This window comes from Thamnophis sirtalis, unplaced genomic scaffold, assembly GCF_051295495.1.
Source record: "Thamnophis sirtalis isolate CommonGarterSnake01/CBP01778 unplaced genomic scaffold, rThaSir2_p1.2 scaffold_11, whole genome shotgun sequence".
Taxonomy (NCBI): domain Eukaryota; kingdom Metazoa; phylum Chordata; class Lepidosauria; order Squamata; family Natricidae; genus Thamnophis; species Thamnophis sirtalis.
This window is the reverse complement of record NW_028261391.1, coordinates 26,976,839-27,000,711: the sequence shown is the minus strand read 5'-3', so window position 1 is coordinate 27,000,711 and position 23,873 is coordinate 26,976,839. Positions and strand designations below refer to the sequence as shown.

The 23,873-nt window shown below is 39.7% G+C and overlaps 1 protein-coding gene across 1 annotated transcript; it reads left to right on the top strand.

The window, feature by feature from the left end:
* The first annotated feature begins 382 nt into the window (after positions 1-382).
* Positions 383-23,818, top strand: HPS3 (HPS3 biogenesis of lysosomal organelles complex 2 subunit 1). The gene is made up of 17 exons (XM_014070046.2): positions 383-681; positions 2,029-2,529; positions 3,661-3,835; positions 6,239-6,327; positions 7,922-8,114; positions 8,609-8,690; positions 10,158-10,312; positions 10,508-10,616; positions 10,716-10,897; positions 12,472-12,646; positions 15,391-15,633; positions 15,959-16,144; positions 17,254-17,442; positions 18,135-18,242; positions 19,883-20,089; positions 22,435-22,525; positions 23,175-23,818. The coding sequence occupies exons 1-17, from the start codon at positions 471-473 to the stop codon at positions 23,297-23,299; spliced, it is 3,021 nt and encodes a 1,006-aa protein (XP_013925521.2). The 5' UTR covers positions 383-470; the 3' UTR covers positions 23,300-23,818.
* The last annotated feature ends 55 nt before the right edge of the window (positions 23,819-23,873 follow it).

The following is a 23,873-nucleotide window of genomic DNA, read 5'->3' as shown; positions in this document are numbered from 1 at the left end:
CATTTTGAATCTGTATGCAATCTTTAAGCAGGAACCGCTGCACAGTATATATAGATACGTGTCTTTATTAATTAGGAGTTGGAGGTACGTTCATGGGAGTAGTTAACTTTTAATAGATAAAAATAATCACCGGTAAATTGGGGGGGGACACCCAACAGGTACATTGGAAACAATTTACATCCTGCGACGATAACTTTAAATAACTATCTATTCGGGGAGAAGGTAAACGATTGCAGGCTGCAGCCTTAAGCCCTGTCGCCTGGTATAAATGGCTTCAAGCAGCCTCCGATAGAGAAGCTGCCTTCGCGGGAAGAAGGGGCTGGATTGGGGGCGCGACTGACGCCTCCTTCCAGCTGACTGGCCTGAGGCGGGGCCCTTTTGCGGAAGCGGTAGCCTTTGCAGCGGCTACGAAGCGAGGATCGCGCAGGAGACAGTTGATTTTGGGTGCGGAGCCTGGGCGAGTTGGAGCCATGGTGCAGGTCTACAACTTGCACCCCTTCGGGTCGCAGCAAGTCGTCCCTCTGAAGCAGGAACCGGCGCTCTTTTGCTGCGGGCGGGACGTACTCCTGGTGGTCTGCGGCTCCGGCGCCTGCAAGGTGGAAGTGTTTGCGGAACTCGGCGAGCCGCTCGGTTTTTTCAATACCCTGGGTCGAGTGCTCTTCATGGCCTACGGCGAAGTGGGTAAGCGCAAACCTGGTTGGACATCCAGAACCGAGTCGGAGGGAAGGAAAACAGTTCACGAAATAAGCTGCCTTTTCGGGAGACCAGACATTTCCTTCCTAAACGAAGAATGGGCACTCATAGTCCAGCCGAAGCCAGGCTTTTTGTCTTGATGGGCCATACACATTTTGGGGGAATTTTGTGATCATTTTTGGCGTTGTTGGCACCCTTATCAAATATAGCAATAGCAGTATAGCAATAGCAGTAGACTTATATACCGCTTCATAGGCCTTTCAGGCCTCTCTAAGCAGTTTACAGAGAGTCAGCATATTGCCCCCAACAATCTGGGTCCTCATTTTACCCACCTCGGAAGGATGGAAGGCTGAGTCAACCCTGAGCCGGTGAGATTTGAACCGCTGACCTGCTGATCTAGCAGTAGCCTGCAGTGCTGCATTTAACCACTGCGCCACCTTGGCTCAATGATTGCTCTGTACCCTTGATCCTTTATAAAATCATGCCAGGAGAGCACTCCACCCTTTAGGAGTTAGCCGATAGTCAGGCAACATATACATAATAATTTAATACATAATAAACCTTTATACTCTTACCAGCATGTTAATTACCCTGTGTTCCCCTTCTATCGTGATACTTTTTCTGAGAAGGTGGAAGCATTTATAAATAAAGTGCCCTGGGCTCATTACTGGTTCAGTGACAGACTTGGGGAAAAAGATGTTAGCAGCTGGAATTTTGTTTGCTCTATGCCAGTTTCCTATTGATTTAAAGGAAGAATCAATTAGAGAAGGAGACATGTTATAAGTATGGGTTTATTACTGTCCCCAGACAGTATATTGAGGATCCCCAAATGTAAACTGTAAATCATACCTTCAAAAAGCAATTATGAGGTTTGTACAACATCAAGCCTAATGATTAGTACTTAATTTGAAGGCAATCTCATACTGTAATCACAGGTTTATCTTTCCAGTAACTTTGAGTTTCATATTTGAGCCAAGACTTTGTCTAAGAATGCTATTCCTCCTTATTCTATAGTCAATATGATCAGCATGGCTGTTAATAAACTACTAGGATTTTCCTGTTAACTGTTATCAGCAGACAAAAAAACACAGTCTTTCCCAGTGTGATGTAACACAATCCCCATGTAGTAAATCAGGGTATTGTGGCTAATTATGAGAAATACAAAATATAAAGTCTGATGGCACGGTTATGCATTTAGCACGATCTTCTGATGGAATTGCCAACTAATTCAAAAACTTAGTTCACATTATAGTTTGATTATACACACTCCTATGTTTCACTATGGCATTTACATTTTTGTCCATGTTTTTTTCAAAATCAATTTTTGCTTTTCAGGAGATTATGTGGCCACTATTGAGGAGAAACACAGCACCCTCTTCTTACGAGTGTATGTTAACTGGAGATGCATGTCCTCTGGCAACTCACGTGTTTGTGTCCGGATGCAAGGTCATAACCCAGAAGCTTCCCATACTGAGATGTCAAAAGAACAAATGTCAATCATAGAAATTCCTCTTTCTGATCCTCCCACATGTTTCTCCTGTTGCCCTGTATCAGGAGACCTCCTGGTTGGCTGCAAGAATAAGTTGATATTATTCCACTTGAAGCATTTATTTGTGAGTGAGGATGTAAAAGTGCTTGACTTTGAACGGTCCTTAATTTTGCACATGGAGAAGTTCACCCCAACAGAAGTTGCATTTTGCGCAGGGTACATTGCTATCACAGCAGAACTGGAAGTCCTTGTCTTCAAGCTACTAACGGGGGAGAAAGTAACTTTGGCTGGTAATAGCAAACAGCATATCTGTGAATCTGTAGAGCCTGAAATATCCATTAATGAAGGTCAGTATGATATTTCAAATACACAGATCAAGACTGCTTGCCAAGATGAGTTTTCTGGTCTTGACAAAAGCGGCACACAGTTGGCCCTCATTCAACAATCATTCTAAGTTATAACAGTGCTGAATGAGGGGAACTTACCACCAAACCTCATGGTTATGGTCCTTGCAGCATCCGGTAATCACATGTTTGCAATTTAAATGCTTGGCAACTTATGAGATGATGGCATTCTACATTCATTGCCAGCTTCCAACAAGTAAAATCAGTGGAGAAGCTAGCAGGAGTTTTCAAATAGCAATCACCTGACCATGGGATGCTGCAATCATGTGAGATTCACCTAATAACAGCAACTGGGAGTGCCAATATAAGTCAGAGTGGGGCATGTGATATTGTGGTTTATGACTATGGAGATTCTCAGTCATCCAGGTCATGGTTGTCCCAAAGGTGCTTTTTCAAGAGGCAACTGGACTTGTTTTTCTTTGAAGACATTTTGCTTCTCATACAAGAAGCTTCTTCAGCTTTGCAAATGGGCCTGGAACCTTCTTGGAACTACTGAAAGAATTTTGTTGTAGATTGGAGATGGTGATGTTGTATCCCTCCCCCCTCTGTTGAGAGAGGGCTGTTCAATTTTGACATGCATGGCCTCTTTGACTCCTCTTTCAAACCAGGGATCCTTTGTGTCCAAAATGTGGACTTTGCTATCTTCGAGAGTGGTCATTGTCTTTTAAATGCAGATGGACTATTGAATCTTTTCCTGATGGGTTTTTTCTCCTATGTTGTACGATGCGTTTATGAAGTGGTTTTGTTTCCCCAATGTACACATCTGCACATGTCTCACTGCATATACAACATTGCTTAGCTTGTGTCTAGGTGTTTTATCCTTGGGGCGGACAAGCTTCTGCCTTAGTGTATTTTTGGGTTTAAAGTGTGTATGTTGTATTGGCTGAAGATCCTCCTGGGCTTTTCAGACATATGCTTTATGATTTCACTGCTTAATGATAGCTCCCATTCCCAATTACTGTTGGTAAGTGAGAATGACCTGTACAAGGTTAGGGTGGTAATGTTTCTTCTATTCATTTCTAGTTGTCTTGAGAGTTGACATTGTATACTGACATTATTTTCCGCTTACTAAAGGTATAACAGAGGAAGTTGATCAAACTCAATCAGAATCAGATGGGTTTGTTTTCTGTCAGCAGCCCATGGAACTTCTCGGAGAAGAAAGTAGCAAGTGTGAGATATCTGTTATTTTGGAGTCAATTAGCTTAACTGATGAAGATTCAAATATCCAAGTGCAATATGTCCTGTACAGGTAATAAAACATTGTTTATCATTAATAGATTTTTGTAGATATGTACTGTGTATACAATACATAAAATAATAACATTTCAGAAACAAATATCATCTAATATTATCACTTCATTTGATCCATATACCTGGTTTAAGCAAATCTTAGTAACCTGATTCATAAAACATGCTCACTGCAAAGTATATTTACAGCTTATAATAAGCTAAAACTAAAAGCATCCTGTGGATATTCACCTCTAGTTTCTACTGACTGATGAAATTACAGCTTATGTAATTATGTCAGCAGCTTACATAAAATATAAAAGGAAACTTCCATGGTTTAGTTAAAATAAAACAAAATGTTCTTTTTCCAAGCTATGGATAAATAGGCAATGTTAAAATCATCTCTGTCTATATTAATTTGTCTTTCTTCAGCTGCTAGGGCAGAGTCCACATGTATATAGTTTTTCCCCTAGTGATGATAAAACAGCAAGCATTCCCCAAAAACTAGTTATATTACTGGCATGATGTCCTCTCTGATATATAGGGTTGTTCAAACTTTGAAAAGGTAGCATTTCATGTCTCTTTTTCCAGCAGCAAGTAGTAGCTAATATATATACATTCTACTGGTTATGTTGATGTAAATAATTTCATAAATTATGTAAAGTATCAGCAGCCAACATTTTCAGAAATGAATCAATTAATCTGCAACTTACAACAGTTTGTCAACATAATATTATAATGGTCTTAGAAAAACTGTTACAAATCATATTTGAAGTTAACCATCACAACAGCCCCACGGGCATGTGATTGCATTTCAGGTGATTGGAAACTAGTTTACATTTACAATTGTTGCTGTGGTAACAGCCTATGGTTGTGGGCTGGCTGCTGGAAGACTCTGTCAGAGAGTCTTCTAGCAGCCAGCCCACAACCATAGAGCGCACTCCTAGAGCGGCTGCTGCTGGAAGATTCGGCAGCCGAGTTTGGTAGTTTGGAACCGGAGAAGACATTATGCTCGGAGCACGGTGGTGGGTGTGGCAGGAAGAGCTGGGCTGGGACATGTTGAAGCTAGGAGGCATGCCTGCTGGGGGCGGAACAGGGACTCATGCAACCCCCTTCTCCAGCCGGGCACAGCTCCATGCACTGACCTAGGGGGTATCCCTAATGTGCCATGCCGCGGGAGCGGGCAGAGCACCACGTGGCTTGGCACCTTAGGGATACCCCCTTGGTCAGTGAATGGTGCTCTGCCCGGCTGGAGATGGGGTTTGCCAGGCGGTTGCTCAGGAGCTTGGTCCCCTCATGGCTGCTTTGCCCCTGAGGCCGTGCCCGGCTCTTCAGGAGCCAGTTCGCAAGGAAGCAGCTGCCCCAAAACAATAAGCCCGCCCCTATAATAAGCCCAAGACCATATTTTGTAAGTTAAAAGAAAATAAGACTGTGTCGCATTTTCGGGGAAACACGGTATGTAAGCCATTTATTTGGTTTCCATGTTAAATAAAAGGTAAGATAAGAAACCAAGGATGAAAACTAATCAAAGAAAATCTAACCTAAAACTAAGAAGTAATTTCTTGACAGTGAGAACAATCAACCGGTGAAATGGCTTCCCTTCAGGAGTTGTGGGTGCTCGATCATTGGAGGCTTTTAAAAAGGGACTGGACAGCCACTTATCTGGAATGGTATAGGGCTATGATGGCGAACCTATGGCATGTGTGCCAGAGGTGGCACGCAGCCCCCTCTCTGTGGGAACGCAAGCCATCATCCCAGTTCAACTCTGTCGCGCATACATGTGCACCTCCCAGTGGCCAGCTGTTTTTTGGGTCTCTGCCACGCATGCACGGGAAACATGCAGTGGGGGCATGCGCACATGGTCACACATGGGGGACAGGGTGTGCATGTGGGGTGCCACACACATATGCGTGAGGGGTTGGGGCGTGGATGTGTAGGGGTGGGGCAGATACACGGGTCCGCACACACATTGCATTTTGGGGGTTGGGACGCACGCGTACTGTGGGCACTCAGTCCGGAAAAGGTTAGCCATCACTGGGTCTCCTGCTTAAGCACAGGGTTGGGGTACAAGACCTCCAGGGTCCCTTCCAACTCTGTTATTCTGTTCTAATACAGCAAGAAACAATCGGAACACCTACAATGTCTTATGTGCCAGTTTTAGGAGGTTATTTTAGCAAAAAAATGCGAATTGTTAGAACTATTAAGAAATTCTCAAAGTGGAAGACTAGTCAGTCTTACACATTGGTTTGCTAATGGACAGAGATCTTAAGAGATCTGCACCCTACTTAAATTCGGACCCTGTTTCTGCAGGAGCAGTTTCCAATACAATATGAAAGCACAAGAAATTGCATAAAGATTCCTGCGATATCATTGTAAAAGTGGAAAACAGCTGGCTTACCTTTTCATTTTTCTCTTTTCTTTATAGGCGTTTTGCTCTTGATGTGTCCTCATTTCCTTTTTCTGTTGAAGATGCCAAACTGCACTCTCTTCAGCTGCTTCCAATGCATGAATCAGGTACATTTCTCAATCTACAATATGATTATGGAAGTTGTGAAGAAATACATCCCATTTCCAATATTAGATTACCATATGATAGACAAGCTATAGCTTACAATGAGAAAATATTTTCAATAAATACAATACCATATATTGAAAGCAAACTTCAATTTCAGTAACTTAAGAATTTGTGTCAGAGTCATATTTAAAATAATTTTTGTGATATTTCAGAATCATAAATCCAATCATAAATTGGAATACTGTGACAATTTAAAATTTATATAAATTCATTTGAAAGTTTATAGGGGTTACAATATTTTTTAATGGTCTGTTTTAAATTTATTTTTTATTTTAAAAAATTCTTTGAGCTTGTACCATAATGTAACAAAGTTGGATGGAATAAGAGAGAAGGATCTATTGATTATGAGAAGAGATTGTAGGAACAGGGCTCTTGTACTCAACCCACAAAACATCTCCTAATTCATATGGTATAAATGTTAATCTAGTTTTAGATGCCCTTCTATTACTAATGATAATTTTGCTCCAGGATCAATTGGAGTTTAGAGCATGTGAGAAAACTCTGCAACACATTGTTGCACCAAGAAGCTGGCCAATCAGTTATTTTTTCTTCTTCAAGAATGTTCCTATTGTGCTTCCTCTTGCTTTTATTTTCTCCTATCAGAATGCCAGAATTCTGGATTCACTAAACATACTCAATCCTCATTAGATAGTTTGCAGGGAATTTTTCCCTCCCTTTGGTGTTTTTCACGAGGTTTGTCTGGCTTTTGTATTTCTATAAACTTCAGGTTCTTTAAGCCTTCTGATTTTATTTTTAATGTGGATTGCACCATTTTTGCTGTACTTGAATTGGTGTTACAGAAAGCTTGTTATCATATATTTCCTTCTCCAGTTTCATGCTTTCTTTGTGTGTTGACTTACAGTGCATCATCCAGAGACACTTGAATGAGACGATTGATCATAGAAATCAAATGTATCTTCTTCATTGATATCATTATCAAGGTGCTGTTAATCACCCATAAAGCCCTACATGGTAGTGGATCTGGATACTTGAGAGACCGCCTTCTGCCAATTACCTCCCTGCGACCAATAAGATCACACAGATTGGGCCTCCTCCGTATTCCATCGGCCAGCCAGTGTCGGCTGGCAACTACAAGGAGGAGGGCCTTCTCAGTAGTCGCCCCGACCCTTTGGAACGAACTCCCCGTGGAGATTCGTACCCTCACCACCGTCCAGGCCTTCCGCGCAGCCTTGAAGAACTGGCTAGCCCGTCAGGCCTGGGGATGAAGATAGTTGCCCCTCCCGAATGATGAATGCATGTTGGTTACTGTTTTTATTATATGTGTCTTTGTTATTGTCTGTATCTCCCCTTCCCCGATTTTGTGTGAGCCGCCCTGAGTCCCCTCAGGGAAAAGGGCGGCCTACAAATCTCAATAAAATCACAAAATTATCATCCCCAATTAGATTAGCCAGACCCCTATAGTTCCTGTAATTCAGAATTTCTAAAGTAGTTGGATCGAGAGAAGGCTCAAAGATTGTAGCTCTTACCTAGTGTCTGGTGCTAGATATTCTCTTTTCTCTTTTTTTCATCTAGGGACTTCTGTCATGGCTAAGGAAGGAGATACAACTAAACAAGATTTCCTGAGTTTGTTTTGCTTTTTCTCTCTACCACATGTGGCATACCTATACACAATCAATAACTTAGTGGAACTTATTTCTACCTACCAGTATTCAGAAAGATCTCAGCAAGCAGTTCTTACACCCCAATTCCTGCATGTCATTACAAGGTATCACATTTTATTGTCCATCATCCTTCATTGAGGTCCAGAACATTCCACCAGTGGTTCAAGTTCTGTGTTGAGAAATGGGTTGCAGAGTTTGAGCACAGGAGGTCAAGAATATATATTGATAAGCAGCATTTATTGTTGATTCACCAGATGTATATGGATAAAATTCTACATGGTGCAACATGAAATGGGGCAGGAATTTAATGCTGGAATGAGAGAAGTTTTATTTTAGAAAACCCTTCTCTAGAATCTATCTCTATCTCTAGCTGATTAGTTCAAGCAATACTATATATTTCACAGTGTATTGTGTTTACATTGTTACACACTAATAATCAAGATTGTTTTTTCTCTAACCTGATATTCTGTATGCTTTGGCGTTTAACCCTTAAATTCTCCTGCTTGCACAGTCTTTATATAACACATTTGCAAGGTAACATTGGCAATGGGCTGATGGATATATTCCAGCCTAATTTCTTTTTAATTTTTCCACTTAGCAACAACCTGCAGTGCTTTACAGTGAGATGCAGTGCAGTAGCAGCTCGGAACCAAGACCCCTACATTGATACAACATTAAAGGTGCTCTGATTCATTTCTGAATTAGCTTTGTAGGCAACCTTTTAGGACTTCAGCATGCTAGCTGGGGAATTCTGTGAGTTGAAGTTCACACATCTTAACGTTAATGAGGTTAAGAAAACCTCAAACACTGCTTTAGAGGTAGCGTTGACTAGCTATGGGATGGCTTCATGGTGGAGATGAAAATGAAGTCTGAAGAGTTTCAAGATGGACACAAAAACAGCAAAGCTAATATAAAATGATGTGTATTTCAACAGAAATATCCTAACTTCATCAGCATATTTGAAAAATTTGAGCTGCCAGTTTCTGATCAAGGAAGTTATCTTGAGTAGATAGTTCAGTAAAAAGTAATTTAAACCCATTGGGTGTTTTTTCCAGCAAACATCTCTTGAAACACAGATGTCTGGGTATCATTCCAACCTCATTGGGTAATATTTACATTAGAAGTGTTCAGAAGTATTCCTAAGTTAATGATGCCTGAATAGTGTTTAAAAATACAAGTGAATTACCATATTTTTCAGAGTATAAGACACTCTGAACTATAAGACGCACCTAGCTTTTGGGGAGGAAAACAAGGGGGGGGACTCTGCCTCTGCTTCCCTGCAATTTGCCTCCTTGTAACAAACAGCCCATTTCAATTTCAGCACAACCTGATTAGCACAAGCAGCTGATTGTCGGGCCTCCAATCAGCTGTTTCAGGCTGCAGAAATTGCCATAGCCTATTGCCACCTCCACGCATTCCATTTTCGGCCTCTGCGCACCCCATTTTTCGCACGTTCTGGGCGGCGGGGATTGGAATGGGCAGAAAATGGAGTGTGGGGCATGCAGAGGCCAAAAATCGGATGTGGAAGCTAAAAATGGGGCACCCGGAAGCAGCAACAGGCAATGGCAATCCCTGCAGCCTGAAACAGCTGATTGTCGTGGCCGATCCAACTGACAATCAGGTGCTTGTGCTGAAACTGAAACAGGCTGTTTGCTACAAATTGCTGGGAGGCAGAGGCCAAAGGGTGGGACAGGTGGGCAGGGCTCCATTCGGTATATAGGACACACCCAAATTTTCACCCTTTTATAGGGGAAAAAATGTGTGTCTTATACTCTGAAAAATACAATATTAGGAAAACAAAACAAAATAAAATATCTTTGTAAATATGTATAGAATTGTACCATCACCACACCTCATAAAGCTATTATTAAAAGCCCACAAAGATTTAAGAAACATTAAAATAATAAACCTTGGACTGATTTTATTAACTGGTTTGGGGAGAATTTTTTATTTATTTATTTGGGATACCACCTGATTTTCAGTGACTCTTGGAGCAACTTTTAAGGATCAGGTGGATGGATGAAGATGTTGACCAACTTGGGATGCCTTGAGGTCACAAATGGGTGCTGGAGGATGGCAAGTGATCCATTTTCAGTTCTAGAGAATTTAAAGATATAATAATGTAAAGATACACTGTTTCTTCACAGGCTTGTCCCCCCGCGTCTCTTGATGTTTGTACCTTGAGAATGCAGCTTTTTATAGGGTTGAAAGCCATCTCTCACTTCAAACACCATATCATCATTTTGACAAAAGCAGATTCTGAGGACTTTCTCGAGAAAAAAACATTTAAACGAAGACTCCTGTAAGTATAAAGGTTTTGAGTTTTGGAGTGGAGGCAAGATTTTGATGTTTGGGGTCAGAAGGAGGTCATTCAGCAACTGATCATCTTGAACATATATTCTTGCCTTTCTATTGCGATTGAAAGAATTCTAAAATAGCTGACAAAATTATTATAGTTGCAAATTTAAAATTCACTAGTGCATGTGTATCCTTTCAGTTACCGAAAGACTGATAACATCAAAACCAAGGTTCCCCCAGAATCTGAACGTGGTTGGAATTTGTATATTGTGAACACAACTTCAACTCTCCAACTCTACAGAGAAATGGTACTGTAATATTCTGCATTTATTTTATTGGCTTATAGGAATAGGACAATGTACTGTGTCCTAACATAAACCTGAAAGTGACCCCTTTTTCTGCTTTAGGTAGAATACAGTAAAACCTATGAAAATGTAAGAACGGAGAGTTGTATTCATCTCTTAAGTGAGGCTCATTTGCTAGTCAGAACAGCTTTAATGGATCCTGCTCTGAAAGACTTGGAGGAGAAGGAAGCTCTGCTAGCAGCATTTCACGAGAGTTGCGCTCTTCTTGGAGACTGTTACAGCAGGTTTGAATATTGAATTTTGCAATAAAAATCTTTATTCAGATCATATCAGGGAGGGAATTATACTGGGGACTTCATTGGAGCATTGTCATCTTAAAGACCCTGCACTGCCTTAGAGGCCATCATAGTAGGTTAGTACTACTATGTTCATGTCTTAAAAAGGAGGAAGTAACCCCTCTACATCTTCAGCTTAGCTAACAGAACGTAAGGGAGAATAGATCAGCCCAGGTTATGTATATATTATGTATATCTATATATTATCACATATACATTCACTGTGTGTGTGTGTGTGTGTGTGTGTGTGTGTGTGTGTGTGTGTGTGTGTACTAATGGAGTATTCCAAGCGATTTGAACTGCAAGTTCCATAATCTTTAGTGATAGCAGGAAATGGGAGTTGTAGTCAAAAGAATACAGAATGTCTAGGAAAATAAAGGACTTTGCAATAAATCTCCCAGTCCATACCTTTTTCTTTGTTTTATATACCATATGATTAAGAAGCAGCTTGAACTGCTTTCAACTGCCCACATTTTTACTTTTTAAAAAACATTTTTATTATGTTATAGGGTATTATGATGTACAAAATACAAAAGTAAATAGAAGAGCAGTGGGGGGGGAGGGGAAAGAGGGAAGTGATGTGAGAAAAGATGGGGGAGAGAAAAAGCATTGACTTCCGACTCTCTCTGTTACAGTAAAACAAGGCATTAACATTCAAGTCACAGCTTTTTGCTTTTCCATAATAGTATGAACAAGTCGTTTCTATAAAGATCTATCAGTCTAATTTGTAAAACCCAAAGTCAGAGTTACATTCTTTGAACAACAAGTAAAAAGTTCAGAAGCGGTTTCCAGGTGGAAACAAAAGTACTTATGTTCTTTTCTTTAAGCAAAGTAGTCAGTTTTGCCATTTAAGCCAACTCCATCAACTTCTGCAACCATTCTTCCATGGTAGGAATTAAAGTGTCCTTCCATCCCACATTTTTATTGAAAGGAGTCTTCTCTTATATGCCAGAACAATATACACAGAACTTAAGAAGCTTCATAGTTAATCTAGCACAGATTTTGTCTTCATCATCTTCTCTGCTTCTATTCTCCAGCTCTTTTTTCCTAACTTTGTACTCTGGTCTGTACTTGTCTACTTTAAGAGCATGTACGAAGTTTGAAGGGAAAGTAAGAAGTCTGACATTTCCCAGTCTAATGGCTGAACTTAATATTCTGTAGGTTATTTTCCATATCTTGGTTTCGTCCAGTGGTCTTTGAATTACAGTTTCTAGAATTCCCAGCTAGAATTAAAGTAAAATCACTACTTTAGAAATTGTGGAGGAGATAAACAGCCTGGAAAAGACTAAATTTTAAATTACCGAAGAAATTTTTTGAATGAGCTAAATTAGAGCCCCCATTTTTATGAAAAATTGCATATTCTCCTCCTGCAAAATAAATCTAATATGTGTCTGTATTTTTAGCACAAGACTATCAAAAGACCAACTCTAATTTTAGTTACCCAAATAGGGAGATGTTTGTTTTATTAAAGGGCTCATATTAAATGGATTTTAATGTCTTTTTTGTTGACTTCTATGTTTCAGGTTTGACACTAAAGACTTCCATCTTTCACTCCCTTACTATAAAATGTCCAGGCTTTCTATATCTGATGTTCTGAAGCGAGTAACATTTGAAGATAAAACACAGAAATATGAAAAAGGTTTTATATTCTACTTGCAGCACTCCTTGTATGAAGACACAGATGAAAAGCTAAATCAAGTAAGATGATAAGATTTCTTTGGTTGTCCTTTCACCATAAGAAGGTACATGTCTTGTGTTGACTCTTGTCTTCCATTCACAACAATGAAAAGAGTCAACTGAGTAAATGAAGCATTTAAGAAAATTAGTGGGACTAACTTCTGTTACCGTTGGCCACCAGAATATTAAATAAATACTGCAACTACAGTGTTTCTTCAGAAATTAGACCTGCTAATCCTTTGTAAGCAGATTTAGGATCACAAACAGTGAATAGGCCTGAGAAACTATAGTTCCCCGGTGCCATATATAAAAGAAAGCCAGTTTAGCGTAGAGCTATGCCTTGACTTACGACTGGTCACTTAGCCACCATTTGGAATTACTTATCATTTTTTAAATTATTATATAAAATATAAAATACCAAAAAAGAGAAAAGAAAAGAAGTTAAGGGCGGGAAAGGGAATGGGAAAAGGGGGTATGGAAAGAAGGGGGAAGAGAAAAAAAACAAAAGGCGGCATTAACTTCCTACTCTTCCTACCTCAGTATAAGATAAACACACTCCAGCCTCAAATTTTTGCTTTTACACATTAACATATAAACTAGCCATTTCTATAACACCAAATCTTTCTAATCAACATAACCAAGATCAAAATTTCAGAAGTGATATCCAAATAAGAACATATTTTCTTCATTAAATAAAATAATCAAGTTAACTATTCCTGCTTTATCTTCCTTGCTATGGTAATAATGTGTATTTCTATTCTAGTAATTATTATAAACTCACCATTTTTATTTACAAAGTGCTTTATATTGTTTAAAATTCTTCCCCCCACCAAAAAAGGGGGGGTGTTTCCCCTTTCACCTTCCTTTTTTCCTTCAAAGTACTAAACTTTAAAAAAAAAAAGCACTTTTTTTCCCTTTGTCAAAACTTTCTAATACATCTTATTCTTTAACTTAACATACCAGCTTTAAACTTCAATATTGTATTTAGCTACCCTTATAGAATAATTATTTTTTTCTTTTATAAACATCCTTTTTAACATACAGAGTTTTTCTTTAAACTGGTACATCATTTACTTTAACTTTCTCTTAATACAGCTACTCTCAAATACATTTTCAATAGCTTTTGCTTACTTTAAGAGTTATTTAAGATATATCTCTGTGTTTGTGTGTGTGTGTGTGTTAAAAATACATTTTCAAATTTTGAGTTAAACCTTCCTTTCAGTTGCACATATCAGGCAGAGAAAAATTGCATCCTGATTCCACTTGACTCCTTCCAGCTCATCTTCAGGGAGTAAAATCTTTTTCTTCTCTGGAAGTATCAAAAACTTGTAGTCCTTTCTTTTTAATCACGAAATCTTTAACCTTGTTAATGTCCTTAAAGAAAAAGTCCCAAATTTGTCTTTTTTTTTTTGTCATTCTTCTTTCAGTTGTGTTGAGAGGTTTACATTTGAACCATAATAGTGAGAGTGAAAATGAAAGTTAATATCCAGTTTTTTCCAGGCTGTGATATAGTCCTCTGCATTTTCAGCAGTTTTATAACCTCCTCCACATGTTTACATTTCAGAAGTTCTTTGAGAAGATTTTTTTTTTATCATCAGAGAGCAATTGACCCACAATTAGCATATTTTATTTAGAGACCTTTCAAGTATTTTATTTAGAAAACTTTCAAGTATACCTCTTGTACTTTGCTCCACCATCTTGGTTTCCTCTTTTAGTCAGAATGGACACCCAAAAATGTACTCAACCGTGAATTGGAATTGCAATGGCCACTCACTCATCTCCCTACGGCCATGTGCAGTGATGGGATTCAGCCTGTTTGCACTTCTTTGGGAGAACTAGTTGTTAACTTTCTGAGCAGTTTGGTGAACTGATTGTTGGAAGAAATCATTAGGGCAGAGAACCGGTTGTTAAATTATTTGAATCCCACCACTAGTCATGTGCTCATATTTTGGATACTCAGTAACTGGCCCACGTTTATGGCTGTTTGCAGTATCCCACGATCATGTGACTGTGATAAATGGCTCCCCCCCCCCAAAAAAAATTGGTGTTTACTTCCATTTCCATTTCAAATGTCTACTGCGGACAATGGATTTGCTTAACAACCATGGTGATTTGATGACCTATTTAACAACTAGAATGAATTATAATTATAAGACTTGTTGGAGTTGAAGTCCACAAGTCTCAAAGTTGCCAAGTTTTGGACCCCTGACCTATGGTATATGGTTAAGGCCCTTGGCTAGAAACCAGGAGACCTTGAGTCCCAATCTTTATTAGCAACAAAACAGCTGGGAGACCTTGAGCCAATCACTCTCTATCAGCCTTAGGAAGTATGCAATGGCAAATCCTTTCTTAAATCTTGTCAGGAAACTGCAGGCACTGACACAGGCAATTGCCAGGAGCCAAGACTCACTCGAAGCCATCAAAAATAAAAAATCATTCTTGAGAAGTCTTATTTCCTGATCACGTGACCTATCTCAAAAGACTCACAATTGTCATTGATACCTTTGAGAGTGTTTCTTTCCCCACCATGGCGAGAAATTCCACTGGGGTAGTAGAGGACTTCCCAGAGTAGTTTATATTCTGGTAAATGGCTATAATTAGCCAAGGCAATCCTGAATCTGCAAGTCTCCTTGGACAAGTCTGTGAATCTGCTGTTTTATTTATGACCTTTTAGAGATTTTAATAACCGCTAATTACATTTATATGCCGTGTTATAAATAAGAGCATAACAAGAACTAGATTTATATATCTGTTTGCATTTTTAGGATTTGGCTGCAAAAGTGCTTCAGATATTCCACTGTGCTGAGCCAAACCAGATACCCCACACCCTCTGCAGTCCTTGCATGAAAAGTGTCTGCCCTGAAATTGCAATGGAACATCTGGAATTGATAGAAAAGATGGCGCCATCTGTTGACATTGGCCATCTGGTGACGTTGGCCAAGGCTTCAGTGGCTCTGAAAAAGGCGGATCGGGATAGATGTGAAAAGGAGCTGGACAGCCAAGCAGAGGTACGGATCATTGGGGGATACGTATCATACATACATACATACATACATACATATCATTACAGCGTGATAAAGGTAAGTGGTACCAATATTCTTCCAACAATTAAGTTTGGAAGTACCAGTAGATCTTCCATGAAATTCCCCCCACGACATTTCAGTCTATTCACCCTTTTGGAGAAGAATAAAGGTACAGGAGCAGAGCTGTCTTTTAGTCTAAGCATATATTTTTGTTGGGTTTTTGGAAAACAAACTGGAAAAAAAATGGAATTAGCTACCATTCGAAATGTAGAGTGGAATCCACCAGCTAGATCTTGTGTTTTGTCTGCAGATGAAATTAGTATGTGGTTTTATTCGGGAGCCAAGACTTCTAAAACAGCACATTGAAGGACAGATGTTCCCAACTGAACTTGCTTTGTTTCTCAAAGAAACCAGACCTGGATTTCTCCTAGCTTCATTATTGGCTTTACATGAGAATAATAAAATGGAACTGGAAGAAGCAGGGTCTTATATCAAGGTTTGTTGTGCAACATTTTTTTCTCCTTTTATTTATATATTTATTAAGGAAATTTATATGGCTGCCTACTGGCTCATAGTGACTCTAGGTGGCTGATATGCAATAAAAATACAGTATATAAAATTAAATAAAAACATAGTTCCTACCCTCCCCCCCCACTTCTTATAGTTAAGATCTGCAAAAATAGTTCTGTTTCCAGTCTGTTGACTTTATGATTAAAGCATATATAAAAATTAAGTTGGAGTCATTTTTTTCTATCTACTCTATGAAAGAGAAAAATAAAGAATTCAATAGTCTAATTCATGTAATAGATAATTAATAAAGCCAAAGATTGATTCAAATTGCTGTCACTGGGAAGCATGGCTTTTAATGGGGAAATGGCATACAATTGAAAATGATAAAAGCAATATCAATTTTAAGTGGATTTTTTTTCTGGGAAAATACATCTATTCTTTCCTAATTTTGTACTATACCTGAATGTAATAGTTTGATTCATGCATATCAATTAACCAAAGTAAGGCTTGTTTGCAGTTCATTATTCACTTTGCAGTTAAAGCAGTGGTGGGATTCAATCTGTTCGCACCTATTCAGGAGAACCGGCTGTTAACTTTCTAAGCAGTTCGGAGAACCGGTTGTTGGAAGAAATCTCATTTTGGCTTTTTTCCCCCACTTTACAGGGATGTAAAGCCTTCCTGTAAGGAAGGCAGAAATGAAACATTCTGGTGTTGTTTCTAACCTAATCTTTATTGCCCTGCTTACAGAAACTGCCTCTCTGGTTAACCCTTATTACATTGTAACAGCTAAGGTGAAGTGCCCATCAATGTGAGTGACGTTGAGTTGGCCACGCCCACCCGGTCACATGATCACTGAGCTACTCCTACCCACTGGTCATTAGGGCAGAGAACCGGTTGTTAAATTATTTGATCCCACCACTGAGTTAAAGTGAAGAATGAACCCACCAATTTAAAGCTTAGCAGTATTTTAAAAAAGCTGATTGAACACTGGAACAATCTTTGATAGCCAGTGACCTCCCCAGCTTTTGAAGGGAAAAGAGCTGCAGTAGTGGGCAGTGCAAGTAATTCCTTCTTTTTTATATTTTTGGAATGCAGATGCTGAGTGGTAAAAATGAAGATGCTGTTCCCCAACTCTTGGTAGACTTCTGGGAAGCTTTGCTTGTAGCATGTACTCAGGAAGATGTTGCACAGAAGTTGCATTTTAAGCTTGCTACACAGTATATTTGGAGACTGTCCAGGAAAGAGCTTCCTGACACTGAGCCTCTGAAAACCACTGAAGATTTGGTAAACTACTTTGGATAGGGAAGAAGAGAGACTGTGCATCAGGATAAGCCAAGGCTTGAATAGCAGTAGCAATTCTTGACTTATATACAGCCCCATAGTGCTTTACAACACTCTCTGAGTGGTTTACAGAGTCAGCATATTGCCCACAACAATCTGGGTCCTCATTTTACCAACCTCAGAGGGATGGAAGGCTGAGTCAACTTTGAGTCAGTCTGGATCGAACATTCTAACCACTGTGCCACCATTTCTTATTTCCCTACAATGTGCTCCCAGCATATTTCCATGTAGCATGGGCAGCACAGAGGGCACAGTATTCTGTGATCCTACTAATATAGCCAAGGGAAATTGGGCTGGGTAATTTTTTGTGAAGTTTAATTTGAGAAAAAAATGACATATGAAATCCCCAAATATCAGCAATAGAGGATACTTAAGAGAGTTGATACGGTTTTGAAATTGTTATTTACCTGTCTAATTAAAAATAATCACAATTAAAAATAATCATCAGAGACCCTGAATTTCTTAAGAAAATAGTGCAGTATCAAATGGTAGGTTGTTGTGATTATTTTTTAATAAAGTAAAAATGACTATCTTTGCAATAAATGTTAAATGGGATTAGAAACCTTAATGTAAACTTGCTCATAGTGCAAATGACTGTCTGTTTTTTTACAATATCTTTTGTTTGGTTCTTTCAGATAAATTCCTGCAGTGATTATGGACTTATATTTTCTTGGATAATATTCATGATGTCGTTAGTACCTCTTCCTGATTGGAATTCATGTGATGACCTTTCAAAATTGCAAGTATGACACACATGATATTCCTCTCCCCTCTCTCTCCCCACCCCATCAGGACGCCAGAAGAAGTTTAATTACTCTTTAATTACAGATCATAGTTATTGTACAACAGCTGTATATTTGAAACACAATCATTCCTTTAAATAAATTCTCTATGATAGCCTTATCTTTAAACAATTGCAGAAGGAATGACAGCCAATAATAAATTTACTGTAGTTAAGAAAAGAGGATAGCTTTCAGTCAGTTAAAGATTTCTTTAAGATTCTTAACACTGGTAGGCATTTTAGCATCCATATATACCTTTGAAATAAATCTAGCTCCTTTCAGAAACTACTATTTAATTTGGATGTGCACAAATTGTGAATCAAAACCAAATCCTCTGGCTTGCAAAAATCTGGGCAACCATTAGTTATCAGCAAAACATACCGAAACAAAATAAAATTAACTCTCCACTGCCATCTAGGAGTCATTTGGATTTTTATAGTCCACACCTGATTGCCTTTAGGCTTTTCTCAGTTTGGGACAATCATGTGTCCTTGGGATGCAGACAATTTGATTGTAATGAGTGTGAGGAGAAAGAGACTTATCTCCTGCACTAGACGTGTAGTCAATCATTTCCTCCATGGCAGAACACTGTCAGTGTTCATTAAGGGAATATATTTTTAAAAAAAGTTTAAAAGGAAAGTTTTAAAAAGTAACCTAGTATGACTATATTGAAACCTAACATTGAGACACTACAGGAACATATTATATATTATTGGTAGCTCTATCCCTCTTCATTCCAGAAGTAGTTTGTCTATTATGTGAGTGTAATTGGTGTACACTTGCACAGGAGAGAATGAGTGTGTGTGTGAGAGAGGGGGGGGAGTAGCTGCAGTACAAAGATTCTAGAAGTTCTCTAATCATAGGATATGGTTGGAAGAGAGACCCTTGTAGGCAGAGAAGTGAGGAGCTAACTAGGAAATAAAAGGTACACTAGATTCTCCAAGCTATAGAGAACCTGCTGAAATGTATTGTCCCCGGTTTCTTGAGCATTCATTGACAAGGGTTGAAAACAAAAACAGGCTCAGAAGTACCTCAGCAGTCCAGATAAAGAAATAAGAGTAAAGCGCAAAATAAAATAACCAAGGACATAAAGGGATATGGCAGTTGGAATTTGAGGTTTGCTCTTCTGCAATCACACTAACAGTTTCAATAAGCCTTCTAGCCTCAAGGGTGAGCATATAATCAGCTCCTTATGTAGTTAGTCTCACCCTTCCCTCCCTCTGAATAAAGTTTTCTAGCATAAGGAGCCAGCTCTCTTTTCTTCCCAACCAGGCACCATAGAAGGTTGAGAGAGCTGGTTTATGCGGGCCTGGTAAGGATAATCAAAAAGGGGCTGGAAAACTGCTCTAGAGGAAAATAATTATTGCTGGCTATTCTTTTAAAGACTAGCATCAAATAGCAAAGGGAAAGGAAGACTTAGTGTTCAATTCTGTACTGTCCTAGTCAATCCTGCAGTTCTTAAAGATAAAAACCTCAGTAAGAGCTGTAACTTTTAAATCCTTAAGTTCAGAAACTTCACATCAAGATAAATTGCTCATTTTTTTCCATTTTGGTGTCCCCTTTCCAGACCTAATATGTCTCTTCTCCCCTTCTTTCTGAAGTCTCTCTTATGCAGTCCTTCCTTCAGAATATCCTCCATTCTCCCATATGTGAAGAATATTCCAGAAGATTCCATCTCTGGTCTGAGCATACATGTTCTTTGTGATACATGTTTAGGACAGCATAAAGCAGCTATTGACAAACTTCTGGATAGATGCCCTGAAGCTGTCATACCTTATGCCCAGCATGAGCTGAGGGATGAACATCAGGTGAGTGTTAATATTCATAGCTCTCTGATACTGTTTTTTCCTGTCCTCCTAAAATACAAACCATTGCAGTTTCATTTTAATAGTTACACAAGATTATTTTATACCAGTTCCTCAGATGTAATTTTATTATACCATATCCAGTCAATTGTTTTAAAACTGAGCAAAGTGACCCCATTATATTGAATGTGGGAAGTGCTTAACTTCTATTTTGTTAAAATGGTGAAGTGGCGGTACTTACCAGAACATATGGTGCAAAATTTTGAAGATTATAAAGTATTTTTTATTGTTCCCTCAATGTATTTTCCCCAGCCAGGCATTTGCTTGCCTTATCGTATCTCATACTATAAAGTGACTGTGTTCTCCTGAAATATAAACGTATGTCTTTGATACTTGTTGGCTGTATAAATTTGGCAGGAGTATCTTAACAATAACCACATACCCTGTTTCCCTGAAAATAGGACCACTTCGGATAATAAACCCAATCAGGCTTTTGGGCGCATGCGCAAAAGTAAGCCCTGCCCCCCAAAATAAGCCCTCCCCAAAAATATTGCAACACAGCAGCAGCCATGAGGTGACCATGCTTGACGCCTCCTGCACTTCAAAAATAATAAGACCTTCCAAAAATAAGGCCAAGCACTTAATCTGGGGGTCAAAAGAATATACGCCTCTGTCTTGTTTATTGGGAAACACGGTATGTAGGTTATTCTGACAATAGATAATAGATCAGTGGTGGGTTACGACCGGTACACCCTGGTATGGGCGTACCGGTGTCTGCCGGGAGCACCAGGTACTGTTCCAGTATGGTGCTCCAGAGGGCTCACCCGCCCACCCACGCTCCTTATCGGTATTTGAGGTTTTGGGGGCTTCCGTGCATGCGCACAGAGCGTACGACGCCTGCGCAATGCTCTGCCAATCAGCTGGAGCATCATGGGCCATAAGTACGCATGCTCGCACAGAGCACGTTCATGTGGTGGACGTGCGGCCCTGTTGCACCGTACCGGTTGCAACAGGATCCAGAACCCACCACTGTCATAGATGTATATGGAAGTATATTGGGTTACTAACCCTGTGTGCGCATTTTAAGCATCAGAAGGAAATTCTAACCTTGCCCAATCTTGATTGTTTTGAGTCCATATTTCTTAAATTTTCTAACCAGTAGAATCAGCAGGACCTGAGATTGAAAAAGGCTAGTCCAGGCAAGGCTCACTGACATTTATAGCACTAAAATAAAAATGGAGCAATGTAATTGTGAGGGGTCCTTGCTTGTTTTCTTGCATACATTTCATTGCCCAAACTAGGTAACATCATTAGTGCTAGTCACTGTATGTGTTCCATTTAGAGAGAGACAGTGTCTTTTTAGACCCTCAGAATAACTTCTCTGAGATTCTGAATTACTCCAAAAATTTAGGAAAGAGGCAAGATGATAAATAATATTCAGAAAGTGAGTCTTGAGGAGTGCGCACTGTCCAACTGAGTTCAGCCTTTTTCAAAGCCATTTTTCGCCCTCCCCAGGCTCCAGAGGCTTTATAGGAGCCTGGGGAGGGCGAAAAGAGCATCCCCCGCCCCTCTGGAGGCCCTCTGGAGGTTTCAGCAGCTTCCCTGAAGCCTTCAGAGCACAAAAAACTGGCCCTATGGGCAAACCAGAAGTTTGGGAACGGACTTCCGGATTGCTTGTAGGGTCGGTTTAAGCCCTCCAGAGGCTTCAGGGAAGCCTCCTTAAGGTCCCTTAAGCCTCCAGACAGCTTAAACCGGTCCTACGAGCAAACCAAAAGTGACTTCTGGTTTGCTCGTAGGGTCGTTTTTAGTCCTCTGGAGGCTTCAAGGAAGCCTCCTAAAGGTCTCCGAAGCCTCCGGAGGGCCTCCAGGGGGGCAGGGGAGGCTGTTTTTGCCCTCCCCAGGCTCCTATAAAGCCTCTGGAGCCTGGTTAGGGTGAAAAAATCATGCAAAAGGTGGGGGGTAGCACCTCTCATGCGCGCATGCGCACTGGGTGGTAGCGCATTGCATTATAGATGTGGCCCACCCACGCACGTCCCCCCTGTGCTCCCCCTCTTATGGCACGCGAGCCGAAAAAGGTTTGCCATCGCTGCCCTATGCCCCGCGGCACTTTGAATGGCACTGAAGGGAGCTCGCATCCCATTTCATTGGTTGATAGATCTTGAACAAATCACATCTTGAACACAGGAGCAGCAAGTTTGGCATATTTAAAGGTTTTCTATGTAATCTGTTCACTGCTATACTTTTATGAGTAAATATAAACAAACAGCAGCAACAGAAGAAGAATTGTATTCCTTTAAGAATAACACTCTTGATTTTCTACCTGGATCTTGTTTTCTGACTGTCTTTAGGCTTTATGGTGGAACAAACTTTTTCCTGAACTCTGTAAACGAACCAGACATGTTGGTGAAAACTATCCTGTATTTCTGTCATCACTACAAGGTAACAAAATGAGTTTTTATAGCACAGCAGAAATGTAGAGCTTTTGCAGTACATAGAATGGCCTTTTGCTCTCAAGAGGATTTTGTGGAGTGTTTACACTTTAGTGACTACATTGAAGAACTGGATTCAGTGCAAATCACACATTGTTAGATGAAGACCACAAGCAACCATCTTCAAGGAGCAACGTTTGCTCATTCATTTATTAATTAATTAAAATTTTACACCACCCATTGGTGGCGATACAGATAGTATTCAATTTATGCCACAATTGGAACCAGAATTTCTGTGGTTAAGCACAGCAATTGCACCCCATTTTGCTATCTTTTTTGCCATGATTGATAAGCAAATTGGTGTTCTTCAGAAAATCAGTGCAGTTCTTAAGTGAATCTGGTTTCCTGCCCCCATTGACTTTTTGGGAAGGTCACAAATGGCAATCAGGACGCTATAAATACATGTTGGTTGCCAACCTCTCAAATTTTGATCACTTGACTTGACTGATGCCATTGTGGTTATAAATGCAAGGACCAGTTGTACATCACTTTTTTTCAGTGCTGTTGTAACTTCAAATGATCATTAAATGAATGGTTGTAAGATGAGAACTAGCTTTACTCAGGAGTATTAAACACAACATTTGTCTCCTTTTTGCCAGAAACGTTATCAGTCCTTGCCATGGCACTGGAATTGAGAGACTTCCTTAATGTTTTACCTGAAGATGGGAATGCAGCCTTCTTCTTGCCCCACTTGCTTCAGTGCAGCAGAAGATTGGTGACTTAAACATAAGGAGAAGCACCTGTTATCTTGGATTGGTCTTATGGGCTGCAAAGTTACTCAAATGAACAGAACTTCATGATGCAACTATTAACTTAACACTTTAAATGCTGGATACTCCAGGCATTTTGCCATGTACATGGGAAGTGTAGGACTTGGTGGACCTCTAAAGATTGTCATCTGATCTGTGGTATCAGTACAGTATAGGCAAACTGATGATTCTCAACCTTGGCAGCATGAAGGTGTCTGGAATTCAACTCCCATAGCTCAGAAACACTGAGCTAAACAGGTAGGGGAGATGTTGGTAAGATGCACCCCTACCCCACCCCAGAGGTAGCCTCTTCTTTATTAAACTTTGAATCTTTCCAAAGAGCGCTGCAAAAAAAGCAGCAATGGCTCTAGATTATTTTGGTGAAAAACAAAATAGAATAAATGCATTAAGCCTATATAAAAGTAAATCTTGCCCCTCAAGCATGTGATAATTGGGCCAAAACTTTCTTCCCTATCGTAATACCTTATCTTGCTGCTTGAAAGTTTCATCACTCTAAACTGCTGGTGGTGCATGTGAGCTGACTAGAAA

Coding starts and splice junctions, on each gene's coding strand:
- HPS3 (XM_014070046.2), top strand. CDS start 471: ATGGTGCAGGTCTACAACTTGCACCCCTTCGGGTCGCAGCAAGTCGTC. Junction 8,691..10,157: donor ACATTGATACAACATTAAAG/GTGCTCTGATTC, acceptor GTTTCTTCACAG/GCTTGTCCCCCCGCGTCTCT. Junction 18,243..19,882: donor ATGACCTTTCAAAATTGCAA/GTATGACACACA, acceptor TTCTTTCTGAAG/TCTCTCTTATGCAGTCCTTC.